Source organism: Sycon ciliatum, chromosome 8, assembly GCF_964019385.1.
Source record: "Sycon ciliatum chromosome 8, ocSycCili1.1, whole genome shotgun sequence".
In the NCBI taxonomy this organism is placed as follows: Eukaryota; Metazoa; Porifera; class Calcarea; order Leucosolenida; family Sycettidae; genus Sycon; species Sycon ciliatum.
This window is the reverse complement of record NC_088650.1, coordinates 18366871-18382864: the sequence shown is the minus strand read 5'-3', so window position 1 is coordinate 18382864 and position 15994 is coordinate 18366871. Positions and strand designations below refer to the sequence as shown.

Below are 15994 nucleotides of genomic sequence, written 5' to 3'. Positions count from 1 at the left end.
TTTCGCGGCAACCCATGCGTATTGGGTATCAAAACATCGAGATTTTCAGTGGCTTTCAGGCCAACTTTGTCCGAATTCCGTGCGTTGAAAGTTGCCTGCACTGCGATCGATCGCGCGCGTGAGAAAGTGCAGATGCTACGAAAATGCAGAAAACGGACTTCGCTCAGGCGCCCTCGCGAGGAAGACTATTTTCGCTGCATTTTCTCTTCACAGCTGTCTGTCTGGCCATGATATCTTTCCATAGAGCCATCGTTTGTAAAGATCCGTGGATATACAGCTGAGCTATGAAAAATTTGAGTTCAGCTCAACTCAGAAAAATTTGAATTTTTCTGACCCCCTTGGCACTGAAAGGGTTAACAGCCCCATTGGCTATGGCCCCGGCAACGATCACGTGTCATGTAAGAACGAGAAATTAATTTATGAGCCTGCTCGGCGGCGCAAAATGAAATAGGGAGCCTAGCCCTGTAGTGACTGCTGTACTGTATCCACGAAAACACGTTACAAACCTTTTGCAAGAAGCTTGTCCTATTAGTATTACTAATAATTGGCTCCAGACTCCACGTGCATTCACTAGATCACTGCCGCATACTGTGAGAGTGAGTACGAGTAGGCCACGGTTTATCGATCGCTGTAGCTGCAGCTGGGCGAAGCAAGCAGCAAGCATTATTTTCATAGTGCTGAACTTCACTTCATCAGCATCCCGCGATTGCACAGGTGAGAGTGGAGAAAGCACGCTTTCTCATTGGCCGCACCTTTGCCTAGGAGAGACTCGTGTCCTTGGCGTGCTGCTGCTGTTGTTAGCTTAGCTGTGAAGCGCGAAGGGCTCGGAGTATCCGGATATCTTTGATCCCTGCGTCGATAGGGCATACTGCACTGATACACCACGAATCCACTAATGGCATTATGTTCTGCTTACAAACATAAATAAAAATGGAATAGTGCCTAGTGGCAAGTACATGTAGTCCACAAATCATGTAAATGTACAATGATCGGAGTGTCACCATAGTTACAAGTCAGTGAAATCACCGGAAATCCTCGGTTCTGTCCAGTGTCCTGTCTTCAGTGTTGCAAGAGGTCCCTGGTATATGCCACGCTATCGCCGTTCTCAACCGGATCACATTAGTCCGAGTAGCCGGGTTCTGCTGTACTCGTACGTGAAACGTAGAGAGCAGATGTCTGGGTCAGAGTCTACGGCTTCGCGTGTTTTGCTGTCCCTGCGGGAATTTGCGGAAAAACTCCCGAAAACTTGCGCAAGAAATTGCCGCGGCAGAAAACAACAAAAAATGCGACGAAAAGTGCGGAATGATGCAGAACTTGCGAGGAATTTGTGGAATTATTTGCAGAAAATTGCGGATTTGGGCAAAATCACGCAATTTTTGCATCGTATATCTACTCGGGAGTAGTACGAGTCGTACTGTGCAAATAACCCACAGGATCATGGAAAGCACTGCGTCAAAAGTGCATAAAAATGTGGGATATGGTGCAGAAAACAACGACAAACGTGGGAAATCGCGGATTTTGCTGAAAATCGCGGGTTTGGGCCAAAATCGCGAAATTTGTTGCATCTGTGGAATCGCGATTTCCTGGAGGGACAGGTTTTGGGTCCAGATTTCTACTCATAGATGAGGTTCTCTATGTTGTGGCACATGCAAAGAAAATGCGTGCGGATCTGCTGGGTATTACTATCACGTCTATCATCATTCAAATGCAGGCAGAAAACTGCCAAATTTGGAAGGGGAAATTCCCAGTACACTTTGCGCGTGATTTCTTTACCCAAACGTATATGTACGTAGAGCAGAACAAGTTTCCTTTACGTTCTAGGAACGCAAAGAGTGTTCCCGGGATTCTTCGCGTCGCGTTCCCGCAACACTGAGCAGAACGTCACTCATGACACTCAGATATCTCAATACAGGTCTGCTCTCGATATAACAACTCTCACTTGTACATAAACCTCGCTAGCCGAAACAGCATCACTCCCATACAAATTTTGTTCTACACAACATAATCCTACATAACATAAACCTCGACATAACACATGCTACGGCGCGGTCCCCGACGTGCGCACTCTCGATACAACGTAAATTCATGTGCACGATACGATCAAGCGGTAGCTGTAGCTAGCCAGTTTAGTCCTATTGTGAATATATGTAGGACTCAGTGAGCAGTCACGTCTCGATGACCGATCACGATCCCCGTGACCAATCAAACAGTCACAAATCCCCGAAGAGCAGTCATAAAGTCACACACCAGTTTGAATCCCGATGACCAGTCAGAAACAGCCGCGACTTTCTCTGTGAACGGTCACAGGATCTACGTCAAAATATTACGACTCAACTGTAGGCATTCACGCGTTCAGCATACTTTTTTCCTTCACAGGTTTCAGAAGTAGTGCGCAAGAAAGATTTCGATCAACTCTCGATCTCTGCGTAGTTTACTTGTAGCTCGAGTCTGGTGTGTGTGGGCTCCTCTCCAAAACGAAGGGTGGTCGAAAATCTTGCAGGCTTCAGATAGAATCTCTTTTGAGAGGACGTTCTGGCTAGTAGGTTGTGCTATTCATCATAATTTGAAGAACAAACTTCGTCGTTCAGAAAAGCTATTTCGGAATATTTTCAGTCATGTAATTTTTGCATGCCGATCTTGCTAGAGCAGAGACTGACTTCAACTGATCCAGCATGCAAGCAGCACTCGATTTGCGTTTTTGGAGAGGATGGGTGACAAGATTACGGAGTCAGAAGTGGACATCGTCGACGATGCAGAGACGAAAATATAATGAAGATGGAAATGAAAATATGTTCATTTCCAAGAAGGTACTGAGTACATCAAGCACCTTCGTGTGGGTGGCTCTGTCTTTCTTGTGGAAGACTCCACAGAAAAACAATGTCCAGCTTGTTGAAACTGAAACTGCCTCTCAGATGAAGTCGTTCAGGAAGACATCTATTCAAGACATCATTGATCCATTCTCAAGGACCATCGTAAGAAATTAAATCAAGTCATGTTTATCGATAAGAATGGCGAACTAGACCAGAGAAGTGTGAGTGTCTTGTTTTGACTGCAGGAAACTGTATTTCAATATTCTGGCTCAACGTAGTGCTTACGCAGTTTACTGCTTCGAACACATCTTCATTTCTACTCCCAAAATAACTCTGTAAAATTTATTGATGCAACATTATGCATCATGGTCTTTCTCGTTGTGCTGCTATAACGTGTATAAGTACATGCATACGAGTACTGTGTACAGTTTACTGTCTGAGTGACTCTCCTTGTCAGTGTTTTTGGGCGATCCTCCACACCTTCATTTGTCTTCCAATTATTAATTTTATAGAAATATTCACTCACTTCAACTTCTTTTGATTGCTGGTGCGAATGTAGCCTGCGATGCCTGCTTGTTAGTGAGAGTGCACCAGACATGTATCGATATGTATGTCTGACGAGATGTTCTTGAACTGGCATGCTGCTTTGCTTAGATAAGGTTTAGAATTGGGTGCTCAATGGCCTGGAGGAATTAATCATGTTTGCGATCAGTATCACCAAGAGTACGGTTCTTCTGTCTACGCATCTCTTCTTGGCTTGTGGATTGGTTGAAAAGAGATAAAATAATAATACAGAAGTACTTGTGTCCAAGTGTCGCCGTGAAAACAAGTTCTACCTCCGTAACTTTGTCCGCAAGGTCACGTGAATCTAGCTGGTAGTCCCGCTGCATATTTGTGTGTGTGTGTGTGTGTGTGTGTGTGTGTGTGTGTGTGTGTGTGAGAGAGAGTAAGTGTGCGCGCGCATGTGTGAGTGTGTGTGTGTGTGTGTGTGTGCATGCGTGAGAAAGAGAGAGTGTGTGTGTGAGAGAGAGAGAGAGAATGTGTGTGTGTGTGTGTGTGTGTGAGGTTTAGAGAATGTGTGTGTGTTTGTGTGTGCGTGTGTGTGTGTGTGTATGTGTGTGTGTGTGTGTGGATGTGTGTGTCTCAAACTCTCTCTTCTACTCCCCCCCTGTCTCGGGGGCGGCGTGGCCAAGCATTTGGCAGCTGTACACCAGGCCAGGTGCGTGTGTGTGTGTGTGTGTGGATGTGTGTGTGTGTGTCTCAAACTCTCTCTTCTACTCTCCCCCTGTCTCGGGGGCGGCGTGGCTAAGCATTTGGCAGCTGTACACCAGGCCAGGTGTGTGTGTGATGTAGAGAATGAATGACATGTGTGTATGTGTGAGAGAGAGATTTAGAGAATGAGTGTGTGTGTGCGCGTGTGAGTGTATGTGAGAAAAGGGAGAGAGTGTGGGTGTATGTGTGTGTAATGGTGTGGGCATGTGTGGTCCCCAGCTCTATACTATGTCATTCACGCTGGAACTGCTGCTGCATAGCCCCAAGTCTGAAGACTTGGCAACTTCACGCCTGCACCTGACTCTTGCACTATGATACCCCTCAGAATTTCCCACCTTGCTCCCTCTTATGTTCAGGCTGCCCGTTTAGGAGCCATCAGTTGCCTGACGATCGTAGTAATACGTGAAACTCAGAGTTGTGACAAAGCCTCCAATCTCTCTTGTAACACAGAAATACATATTCTGCCTGTGACTACTCACAGAGAAAGAGTGGTCACAACTGTACATTCCGCATGTAACTGTTCGCATGGAATTATAGTTTTCACAACTGCATTCTGTGACCGCTCATAGGGAATTATAGTTTCCACAACAAATCCTGCAGTACGAAGCACCCTGCGAGCAGTCACGAACTGTGTACTTTACACATGTACATGTATGGTGATTTGTGACTGGTCATGGGGCATTGTGACTGGTAAACTAATTTGTGACTGGTCATGGGGGGTTTGTGACTGTTTGACTGGTCACGGGGATCGTGATTGGTCACGGGGCCTTGACTGGTCACTGAGTCCTACATATATTCTGCGGCATTGATGGTATCTGATGTCGATGGTAGTACAGTGTGTATATGTTTGCACGGTTTAACCCGCCTTGTAATACCCTTCATTTTGAGGTACATCTTGTATTCTACACACGGTTTTCTACATAACATAACTCTCGATATAACATAATTTTTGCGTGGTCCCAGAGATTACGTTATATGGAGAGTAGACCTGTATCAAGTTTGTATATGAAATGATGAGCGCAATGGAAGAACCGGCAGATTCCCGGCATTCGTGACGAGCAAAGCTCGGAGTGCATGGATTCACTAGTCAAGCACGAGTGCGAATGTTTTGCCCGCACTTTTCTGACATGCTCATAGTGAGCCAAAAAATGTCATTCGCCACTCTTTCTACACTTTTCCTTTACTAGTCATGATCAGGGTTCTAGCCAAAGGAGAGTACGGGGGGGGGGGGGGGGGTGGGGGGGGGGGGAGGGGGCAACATACGTAATAAGCACTGGTAATACTGTGCAGAGTGCGTTGGTGCGCATCCTGGAGTCGTTCACCGTTGTGTACAATCATAATACTTTGGGCCGAGTTTTGCAACTACCGTGGACGGATCCAAAACCATATCACCAGAACTTGATGCGCAGACTCCACCAATGCCTGGAAATTCAGCACCGCAGCCTACCTTGTCACCCGTCTCCACTGTGTCGCTTCCGTTCCTGTTCATCTCAAGGCGGTTTGGTGCCATACCCAGTGTGTTTGTTTTCAATTGTCCCCGGCTTGCGCCGCTTGCTGGACACTTCTGATGACTATTTCTTAGCAGTGGATGGATTGATTTCTGTTTTCAATTGTCCCCGACTTGCGCTAGTTGATGACCATTCCTTGGCAGTGGATGATGGATTGATTTCTGTTTTCAATTGTCCCCGACTTGCGCTAGTTGATGACGATTCCTTGACAGTGGATGATGGATTGATTTCTGTTTTCAATTGTCCCCGACTTGCGCTAGTTGATGACGATTCCTTGACAGTGCATGATGGATTGATTTCTGTTTTCAATTGTCCCCGACTTGCGCTAGTTGATGACCATTCCTTGACAGTGGATGATGGATTGATATGCTGCGTGGCATTCCTCGCGGTAACATCATCAAGTTGTTGTTTGATGTGGCGGCTGCTGCTATGTTGATCGTTTAGCACCTGGATGATTCTTTGGTGGGCTTCCCGTGCGTGCTCGTGTGACACATGCACATCATGGAATGGTGTGTATTGTCAGATACGTGCATCCAGATGTTGAAGAGCGTTTGTCTAAGCACCCTGAATGCCATGCTGTGATTCAATATTCAGGTGATGGTTTGTCTTCTTTTTGATTTTGTCACTTGCACACAGCGCTAGATTATTTTTAAATGCTTTAGAAGCTGTCTGAAGAGCTTTTCCAAGGACGGAGCGCCGTGCCCGCCAGCAGTGCTCACTCCAAGATTGTGGTGAACATGTCAAAACGCGCTTGAAAAGTGTATACGATGTGTGATAGGTTCGTCTCCACTAGTGTTTGGAGCAGTTCTGATGCTTGGTCTTTTTCGCCTAAGCTGATCGCGAGGAGCATGGAGCTTGTTCTAGTCTTGAGTCTTATTTAATTTTTTTGTCTCCTTTTTGACACATTGTCAGTGGCATTTGAGCCTCCAGATGTGAAAGGTAGTGTGCGGTGTTGCAAAACACGCACTTGAAAGTTGAGTGCACTGTGGTGAGAGATGTAAATGCAGTTGGTCATACCACCATAACTCTTGTGCTGGGTGAATATTTTTGACTTTGGGGTTTTTTAGCACAGTGATCTGCTGATGACATCAATGTCTTGGTACAGATAGCTTAGAATGTTGAAAAGGACATAAGCCTCCTTTTTGGATCTGGAGGCTTATTTAAATTTTTTTGTTGCATCACACTTGAACAGGTCAACAGTACGAGTATTGTGCCACACTCATCTTTGAAATCAGTTGATATCACTAAATGTGTAATGTGAGTAGAATGTAATGATACTGAGAAGAATGATACACTTCAGGCCCTTGAAACTCTTGAAAGGTTTCTTCTTCTCGGTATCATTGCATTCTTGTCTCCGAGGAAACTGTTGAGTAGAATGTTGTTGAGTTTTTGTGTGTGTGTGTGTGTGTGTGTGTGTGTGTGTGTGTGTGTGTGTGCGTGCGTGCGTGCGTGTGTGTGTGTGTGTGTGTGTGTGTGTGTGTGTGTGATGTTTTGTATTGTTTCCCAGAGGACGGTATTGTGAGCAGCCAGCGTACAGTGACTACACGTTGTCATTCAGTGGAGCATAGGATCAAGTATTTGTGTAAACTAGTGTCACCCAGGCAAGTTACCAACACATCATGTTTGCTTCAAAGTTGCGTAGTCTGAGGACTGTGAGTAACTTTCTTCAGCATGGCTATGGTATGAGCACACTGGTCCGGTCTAGACGACTTGTAGCTAACACGTTTGCACTGGGTCCCAATGCGACGTCGCTTTGCTCCCCTCAACCCGTGAGATGCCACTCAGATAGGTCTGTGCGTCAGGATACCACTGTATGTGATGCCGTTTCAGCTATTGATGGTCTTTTCACTGCCATGGTCACTGCGCACACGTTTCAACCTAGCGACCTGACTTCACAAGTTCCTCTGATTCATTGTCATCTTAACAATATATATAGTGTACAGAATCTCAGGACCATCCTCCAGGCTTGTGCTAGGGTTACCGAGGACGGCGAGGAGGACAGCGCAGTGACTAATCTAGTTGTAGCTGTACTGGATCACGCAGCTAGTTTACCTACAGATCTATGGCGGGGTAGCAAGAATCAAGGTCAGCTGAGGTGGATGCTGCACCGGGCGTCACGATGCCGATGTACAACATCTGAGTTCAGGCAGCTGCTACAGGACCAGCTTGATGTTCAGTATGTTAGTGAATGTAGAGATATTGACCGGTGTGTTCATGCACTGTTTTCGTTGAACATTGCTGATCCTTCGCTAGCCATGGACTTGATGAGTCGCTATTCAGCCATACAGAGTACAGGTGATCCCAAGTATCGTCATGCTCAAGTGCTCAGCCTACTTCTCTACTGTACACTGTGTGGTGTAGAGTGCAGTGCCTTGCTGGAGCTGATCAGTGTTGATCAACTCATACAGAGTAAGTGTATTTCGAGAGTGCTTACTGACTGTCACATGATACTGGTGGAAAAGGGTGGACCACACAACGGGAGCAAGGCTTGATTGAGTAATTGATCGTCGAAACATTAAAATAACGTTATATCAATATCAATCAGTTAGGTCTTGCTTCTGTTGTGTGGTCCGCCTTTCTACCAGTGCATTTTCTGAATTCCTTACCTGGACCTGATACTAGAAAAAGGAGAAGTGAGTGTGGTACATGTACTCATATGTCACACTTACACATTGGCCGGTGTTCCCACTGCGCCATGAGGTAGTGCGATAGAAAATAAAATAAGCAAATCGCTTCAGTTGTGGATTCTAGGTGCTTTTCGTTTACAAAAAAATACGGTCATCCCTCGCCGCTCTTGAATCGACTAGTAATGAGAAAGTCCACCAAAAAGAGTAGTTGATATGACCTCTAAACCCTGTCGTGTGTTTCTGGCTTAACCCCGGAAAGTCCACACAGTCCCTGTGTTGCCACACCTGCCGACATGTCAGTAGCCTGCCGATTTTTGAGGCATGTCACGACCTGCCGACAATTGACCTTCTCCTGCCGACAACAGCCATGAAAGTGTCCAAGTTTGACCTTATGCGTGGTTTAGAAGTCATGATCCAGATTTTTGGCCTTTACTGCTCATTACGCGTGTTTCCATAGCTCTCTCCTAAGGCGCTAAGCGAAATCATCATCTGTCTCGAGAAAAATCGGCAAACTCAGCCCGAGTCTCACGCAAAACATGACATCTTTTTCTTATCAGTGCCGCGCGTGTGTGTGTGTATCGAGGTCGCTATATAGGGAAGGGGGTCCGGGGGCGAAGCCCCCGGATGATGCATTTTGGTTTTTTATCCTACTGATATTTGGCTATAATGATGTGGCAACACTGCAGTCCACACAGCATATCTCCCAATGGATGTTGTAACAGTTTTCACCACGATACATTCGTTCACGATGTTGAAGGATTTCCTTCCAACCCTGGAATTGAGTCACCTTATTTACTATTTTGAATGCAATAGCCGGTATGTTGGTAGGACCTCTTGACAGCTGGCCGAACGTATCAAGCAGCACATTGCCCCTTGATTGCTGTATTTTTCAATCTGTCGTTCTGCTTTCATATCTGTGTGCTGTTTCTTGCTAGAGTACGGTGCCCATCATCTTCAGCGGCTTATTTTGCTCGACACACTACTAGTTACTAACAAGCAACGGCGAGAAATCATGAACCGGTGCTCAGAGTCGTCCAGAAAAGAAGGTTTGAGTCCAAACACGGGTCGAATGTATGATATGCTGTCATGCTTCATTGGTCCAGAACACACCACTGGCGTCTCTCTGGTTGATGGTGTGGCCGTTCAGGCATTGTGCATTGTCAACCGAGATAGTAAGCCAGTGGAGACTTCCAAGTATCCAGCCGATGTTTTCAATGGTGTATCAGTAGATATGGCTGCAGCTACACGTCATGGTTTCAGTGTTGTGGCCTGCCTGGGTGTTAGAGATACACGACTCCTCCGTCATCCGGCTATGTCATCCGATGGACATCGCACACTTCTCGCTTCAGCTCTGAAGTCGCAAGGATGCTTCATCATCCCAGTGAGTAGCAAATAATACATGTTGTGTGTTGTTGGTAGTGACTATAATGTACATGTAGATCAGGAGGCCGCATTCCACGGTGACGTGTCCGTTTGTTTGTACTTACCCCTGCCTACTCGTCATGGTCAGTGTCCTGTCTGTATGTTGGGATGAAACTGGACTGAATTTGTTGAAGGTATACGTTATCAAGCAGGATGCTCCACTGCTTGAAGAGTGCGTACGGCAGAGCTTTTATGCTACCGTAAGACGGACTGGGTGTTGAAAGTACATCCTCAGGAAACAAAAAACTTCGTGACTTTTTTTACATGACCTAAATCTGTTCACGGAGTCACTGTGTTCAAACACTTCAGCACATTCAATCGTCACATCTACAATATCTACAGGATCGATTAATGGGAGTAGAGTCTCAGTCTGGGTCGCCATCGCTCGACTCATCACGGCTCAAACCGTTCCAAGTGGCAGGTCGATCAACGCAATGTCGTATGTCGCGGAGAAGCTTCTCCGCGTCCCTGATCATCTTCGCTGTTACCTGAATGCCTTCTCTAACAGCTCTGAGGAGACCAAGGTGGCGCTGCAGCGCTGGTACTCAATACCTCCTCCGATCTCGCTCGAGCATGCCCCGGAACAACAAACACAGGCAAAGCCGAACATTTCAAATTTCCTCCGAGGGATATCATAGTCGTACCAGCATTTCTAGACTGCCCCGATCAGATCTCGCCTGTTCTCCTTTGTGACCAAGGACACATCGTCGAGGCTGCTGGAAAAGGTGAGATCATCCACGTTGAGGTCTGGGCTCTGCAGTGGCGGAATGACACTTCTATTTTGAACTTGTTCATCTTGCTCTGCTGCGCGAAGTGACGATTGTCACATCTCTGGGTTTTGGAGTTTTGACATATTGCCGACCTGTTCGCATGGCGACAGGCGTATCGGGGATGGCGAAGATTTCAAAACGCTAGCTATTCATTTTCCACTCTTCTTGCTCCTGGGTGTCGCGAACGATCTTGGCCCGTATAAATTAGGCATGCGCGTTCCTAATCAGCCTCTCCTTTTTATGACCACCAAGATTGACCTCGTGTTCTTATGGCTCTTGTGTGAATCCAAGTTTGCAGGCAGCTCGCCTTTTAGAGCAAGATGTCATGAGTGGATTGTTTGTGGTGCAACTGGCATGAGTATTGTTAGATCAGGGTAGTCGCACGGCGACACTGGGTGCCATTGCCCTGCTTTGTCAAGTTCAGAACTAAAAAATAGCAACGACGAGCAGTGTGAAGGGGTGCGCGGATTATGCTCGCACGCGCCCGATATTATGCTTTCGGGCATTTCCCGCGGAACTTCGAAAGTATTCTCCCAAAACATCGAAAAAATTCTCCAGAATTCCCCCCCCCCCCCAAAAAAGAACCCCAGCATGAACCGTGCCTTGCGCATGCTCTTTAGTATGCAAAATGGACGGTCAGGCACGTGATCACTGCATGCAGGTCGTTGCAGGATCTACACTAGGTCTACATGTACATCTGACTGTACACAACTACTATGTCGTGTCTGGGTATTGCTGCATGTACATGAACGTGCGTCCATGGATGTGCGCTTGTTCTCTGGCGGGTCAAAATTGACAGAATTCCCCCAAAACTCTTCTGAAGGTCAACGGATCTGGCAAAAGATCGATAGAATTCCCCTAAAATTCCCAAAATTTTCTCGACGATAGTATTCCCAAATTATTCCGGGAATAATCCGCGCACCCCTAGCAGTGTGCGCAGTGCTTTTCTTCGCATTGCGCAGGCTGGTGGACGAAAAGGAAAAACATGATCGCTTTGCTTTGTTTGCACCGTCGACACCCTTGCTCTGCGACGTCTGCCGGCTCTCCAGAATATGAATCATGCTTTCCTACGATTCCAAAATGTCATGTCAGTGTTTCAGGCTGACAGAACCAAAGAGAAAGAGCGAAATAACAGCAGCGAAAAGTAGTGAAAAAAGTCAGGAAGTTTTTGTTGCCGGAGGAAGTACATATAAATTATATGATCGAGAGTTCTTTGGGAGTAACTTAGTTGCTCTCAATCATAATCATGATAATGTACATTCGCTACCTTCAGTCCCTTTTCAAGTTTTCATTCTCTACCCCAGAAAGCACATCATGAAGAGCATGCGGTGGTGTACATACACACAGGCTCAAGTACATGTAGGTCTGAGGGACACTGAACTCATTTACTTCTCACATACTTCTCACAGTTTGTCTTGAAAGTGCTACGTCACAGCCAGGCCAGAGCCATGGCAACGCTGACTTTTGGATCCACTTGGACCCAGTTTGTGTATGGATCCGGACAGGTTTGGATGGCTCTCCCAGGGTGACGCGTCTGCCGGTAGTAGCAAACCTGGACTGTCTCGATAGTGGACCCACTCCTTGTACAGAAAGATCTCACCTGCATGCGGCACAAACGCCTCCCCATCGCGCTACTTTCACTATGGGCAGAGTGGGTCAAATTTGATCAAGAAGTTGTTAGTTATCGTTATTTGTTGACTTGTGACATCATCACTTTCAAGCCCTATTGAGATGTTACACATAACAGTTGACAGTTATCACCAAGATTTTGTGAAGCTCACTAAGAAAGTGGTGGACGTCACGCAACTGCATCATAAGAAAAGGGGATTTATCAACTGACAACAGCTCTATTCAGTTGCTATTCACAATCTGCAGCATGTCGATTGTCGAAGTATCATTTCTATCTGTTTTATTAAGATTTTGAATGTGAAAGTTTCCGTGAAGGTGCCTCTAGACCTATAGATTACAATGAGCTCAAAATCTCAGTTCCTCAAATTTGGAGCTTGTCGCCTTTTGTGTAATCATAGACGCTTCATGTATTCATGCTATTCATATAATGATTGCCTGTGTACGCAGGTAATACTCGAGCATGGAGCTGCACGTACACAGAATAGCGGCAAGGTCGTCAATGATCTGATGATCAATTATCCTAGTCACATCAAGGTCTTCAGAGATCTTCTGGCTCCCAATCAGTCTATGCATTGGTAAGCCTACTGGTAGTCTGGATCTTTTGCTCACGCTCTCTTCTCAATGCAGATAGGAACCCTTTTGTTGAGGGTGTTTCAGTAACACAGGATTTTTGAATTGTGTTGTTTTTGGATGTACATGTACCGTATACCCGGCTGTTGTATGCATGGAAACACCCTTCACACACCTCGTTTTGTTCACGTACCTCAGCTGATGATGGCTCCTGGACGAAAATTGATTGACATTTTGACGGGTTTGCAGCGAAGAAACCATTTGCGTCTGTGCCGGTGTAGGGTTTATCAATGCTAAGTTATGAAGTGGCTGCTGAGGAGCTAGCACAGCTTGCGAGACATCAGAACTAGTCAAAAATACTTGATTATACTTGAAAACAATGAAAAGTATTTTAAAATTATTTATCTACCAGTTGGTGCGCGTTCGGGCTACTTCTGCTTTAAGCACTGCACTTCTTTTACTACCGTTGCTATGGGGACGTGAGTGCAGCACCGTGAGTTTAATGTGCTCAATCTTTCTTCTGCCCTTCTGTGTCCTTGCCCTCTGTTCTCCTTTAGATGCCGTTCTGGCAAGTCTGGTACTGCACATAAATGCACCAATGTTGACTTTGAAGGTTTAACAGAACCTACCTGAAGTGGATGCAGTGGAGCAAGAAGACAATGCGGCGTACACTTCAAAGTTGCCTTATGCTCTGAGCGGATAAGGACCTCACCAACGAACTGGAAGCTGAATGCTATGCGAAGTGGACATGTAACCATGATGCCATGTGCTGACTGTTTGATGTTGCACCCCTGTATCCTGTCCCCACAGACTGTGGTCGTGGTCACACTATGCACAGCGATGTTGAACGAACTAGTGATTGGACCCAGGAGCAATTGTTACTTTCCCGGATTGGCCCGGTACAGCTGAAATCCTAGCTGTCTGGGCATTCGTTTTAGCTGATAGTGGCCCGAGTCATCATGGGGTCCTTCACCTTGAACAGAGATTTGTTTTCCTTCCTTGGGTCCTGCAGAGCAGTGCAATGAGTCATGCTGCACTGGATACCATGATCTACAGCAGGTCTACTAACCCCGGTGTGGCAGCAACATTTGATGTTTGTCTGCACATGACTGCTGGCTTGCTCTTCATAACCATGATAACTGCCTGGAGGAAACAATCGTGTACATGTACTTCAAACTGTATGTGCTGCTTGCCTCTACAGTTACGTAAAGGCTATGCAGGTGAGTCTAACCTGTGCTTTGGCTCCTTTCTAGCTACCCCCCCCCCCCCCCCCCTCTCTCTCCGCCATGCAATGTTATGATTATGTTGGCCCATTACACTGGGTATCGCGGCATCATACCAGTAATCATTTCACATACCGTGACATAGCTGCATGTGCTATTCTACTCGTCATACTTCTTATCTGATTATCTTTGAGGCCACGTTTGCGCCCTTACCTCAGCAGTCCATTGTACAACACCGATTGTATCACTTCGGTGTTACATATACTACCGATATTATTAGACAGTAGACCAAGTGGAAGAAGCTCATGCCACACACATACATGGCACACACATATTTCTCGGCGTAATCGTATTCAGGGGCGTCGGAAGGTAACGTTATTTTATTTTGGTACGGTCAGCCATCTGAAGTACATTATTTGTGGGTATGCTTTCCCCAAATCTGCTGGCCGAAAATTCACCGAAAACGAGACTTGAAAAATCGCTAACCTTTTCGCCAATTTTGGAGGGTTCCTTTGAGAATCGCCGAAAATCTACCCAAATTTAATGTTGTTGCAAAGTACGGTTATGAACAAATGATGTTGCTGCGAGCAATACTGCTCGCTCGAGCTTTCTACTGCAATTCACGACTACATGTAAGTCTTGCAGTTCTACATGTACTTATAGACTAGAGGGCCAGCGCCCCATCACGGAAATATTTCGTTATGTGAAAAAAGTACGATGATATGGACGACCGCTGTCGACCGGCGCCGGCGGCCCCTTACGCCAGTTACGCCTTAGCTAGATCAGCTCAGTCCGATTATTATGCGCTACATGTAGGCCGCGGCGCCGGCGTAGGCTAGGTCCTCCTGCCTCCCTGTGTACAATCATCTACATGTATCCCTCCAGGAAATCGCGATTCCACGGATGCAACCAATTTCGCGATTTTCTGCATAATCCGCGATTTCATGCGTTTTTTTGTGTAATTTTCTGCACTTTTTCAAACATTTTTCTGTACTTTTCCTGCAGCGCTTCCCATGATCATGTAAGTTATTTGCACAGTACGATTCGTACTACTCCCGAGTAGATCTACTGCGCAAATAGCGATTCGACGGATGCAATAAATTTCGTGATTTGGCCCAAATCCGCAAATTTCTGCAAATAATTCCGCGAATTCCTGGCAAGTTCCGCACTTTTCGCCGCATTTTGCGTTGTTTTCTGCCGCAATTTCTTGCGCCAGTTTTCGAGACTATTTTCTGCAAATTCCCGCAGGGACAGAATCATGATTGTACTAGTAAGTACTAGTATACCGGTACTACTACAGTGCGCTTCTACGGCTCTACTACAGTACAGGTGGAATCCTGATAATTCGAATATGGCGTAATTCGAACATACCGCTTCATTAGAAGTTTTTCCAGGACCGATTTCTATCAATACGATTCCCACATAAAAAATTCTGATAATTCGAACCTCGAACTGGACATGTACGGTTAATTAGAAGTCCCACAGATTCCACTTACATAGAAAATGTGTGGGATTTGTGCTGATAATTCGAAGCTAGCAAAGTGTAATTCGAAGTTCACTGTACACTGTACTGGTCAGTTCAGTTTGCATGAGCAGGCTGTGCCGGTCAGTTCAGTGTCCGTAAAATGTGTGTCTAAGGTCCATAGCGCAACTCTGCGTGACCATTAGAGCATTTTGACATACATATTGAGTTGTGGGTTCATGTTTGGATAATTAGAATGTCCGGATATTTAGAAGTTTTTTCCTGGCATTTTGAGGTTCGATGATTATCAGGATTTCACCTGTAGTCTGTAGTAGGGTCCAGCGGATAATGCCGGCATTATATTCGGCATTATGAGACTATCAGAGCATTATGGAGCACTAGAAAGGAACAAGACGAGCATTATGTGAGGTTTGAGCGGCATAACGAGTTTCATAGTGGATAATCATTCGGGAAATCTCAGGTTTTTGGCAACAATCGGCTAAAGCCATGAGGTGCAAACACCTAATCCTTCACTGGCTTTAGCACCAATGCTACATTTACATGTACATGTACATGTAATGCCATTGCTACATAAAATGATAAAGTCTTTATGTAGCAACGTAGTCAGGTGATGTAGCATGCACAACGTTACAACCGAGACTGTTACACAACATCCGTAACGATGATTTACGAGAAGTTCT

The 15994-nt window shown here is 45.9% G+C and overlaps 1 protein-coding gene across 2 annotated transcripts; it reads left to right on the top strand.

The window, feature by feature from the left end:
* The first annotated feature begins 484 nt into the window (after window positions 1–484).
* On the top strand, window positions 485–14236 carry LOC135823989 (uncharacterized). Of its 2 annotated transcripts, none has more exons than XM_065336879.1 (5): window positions 485–714; window positions 7098–7999; window positions 9153–9598; window positions 12486–12613; window positions 13166–14236. In XM_065336879.1, coding segments are annotated over exons 2-5 (1365 nt in total). In that variant the 5' UTR covers window positions 485–714; window positions 7098–7209; the 3' UTR covers window positions 13167–14236. The 2 variants fall into 2 exon arrangements, with proteins under 2 accessions (XP_065192951.1, XP_065192953.1); XM_065336881.1 differs by lacking the exon at window positions 485–714 and adding an exon at window positions 6035–6184.
* The last annotated feature ends 1758 nt before the right edge of the window (window positions 14237–15994 follow it).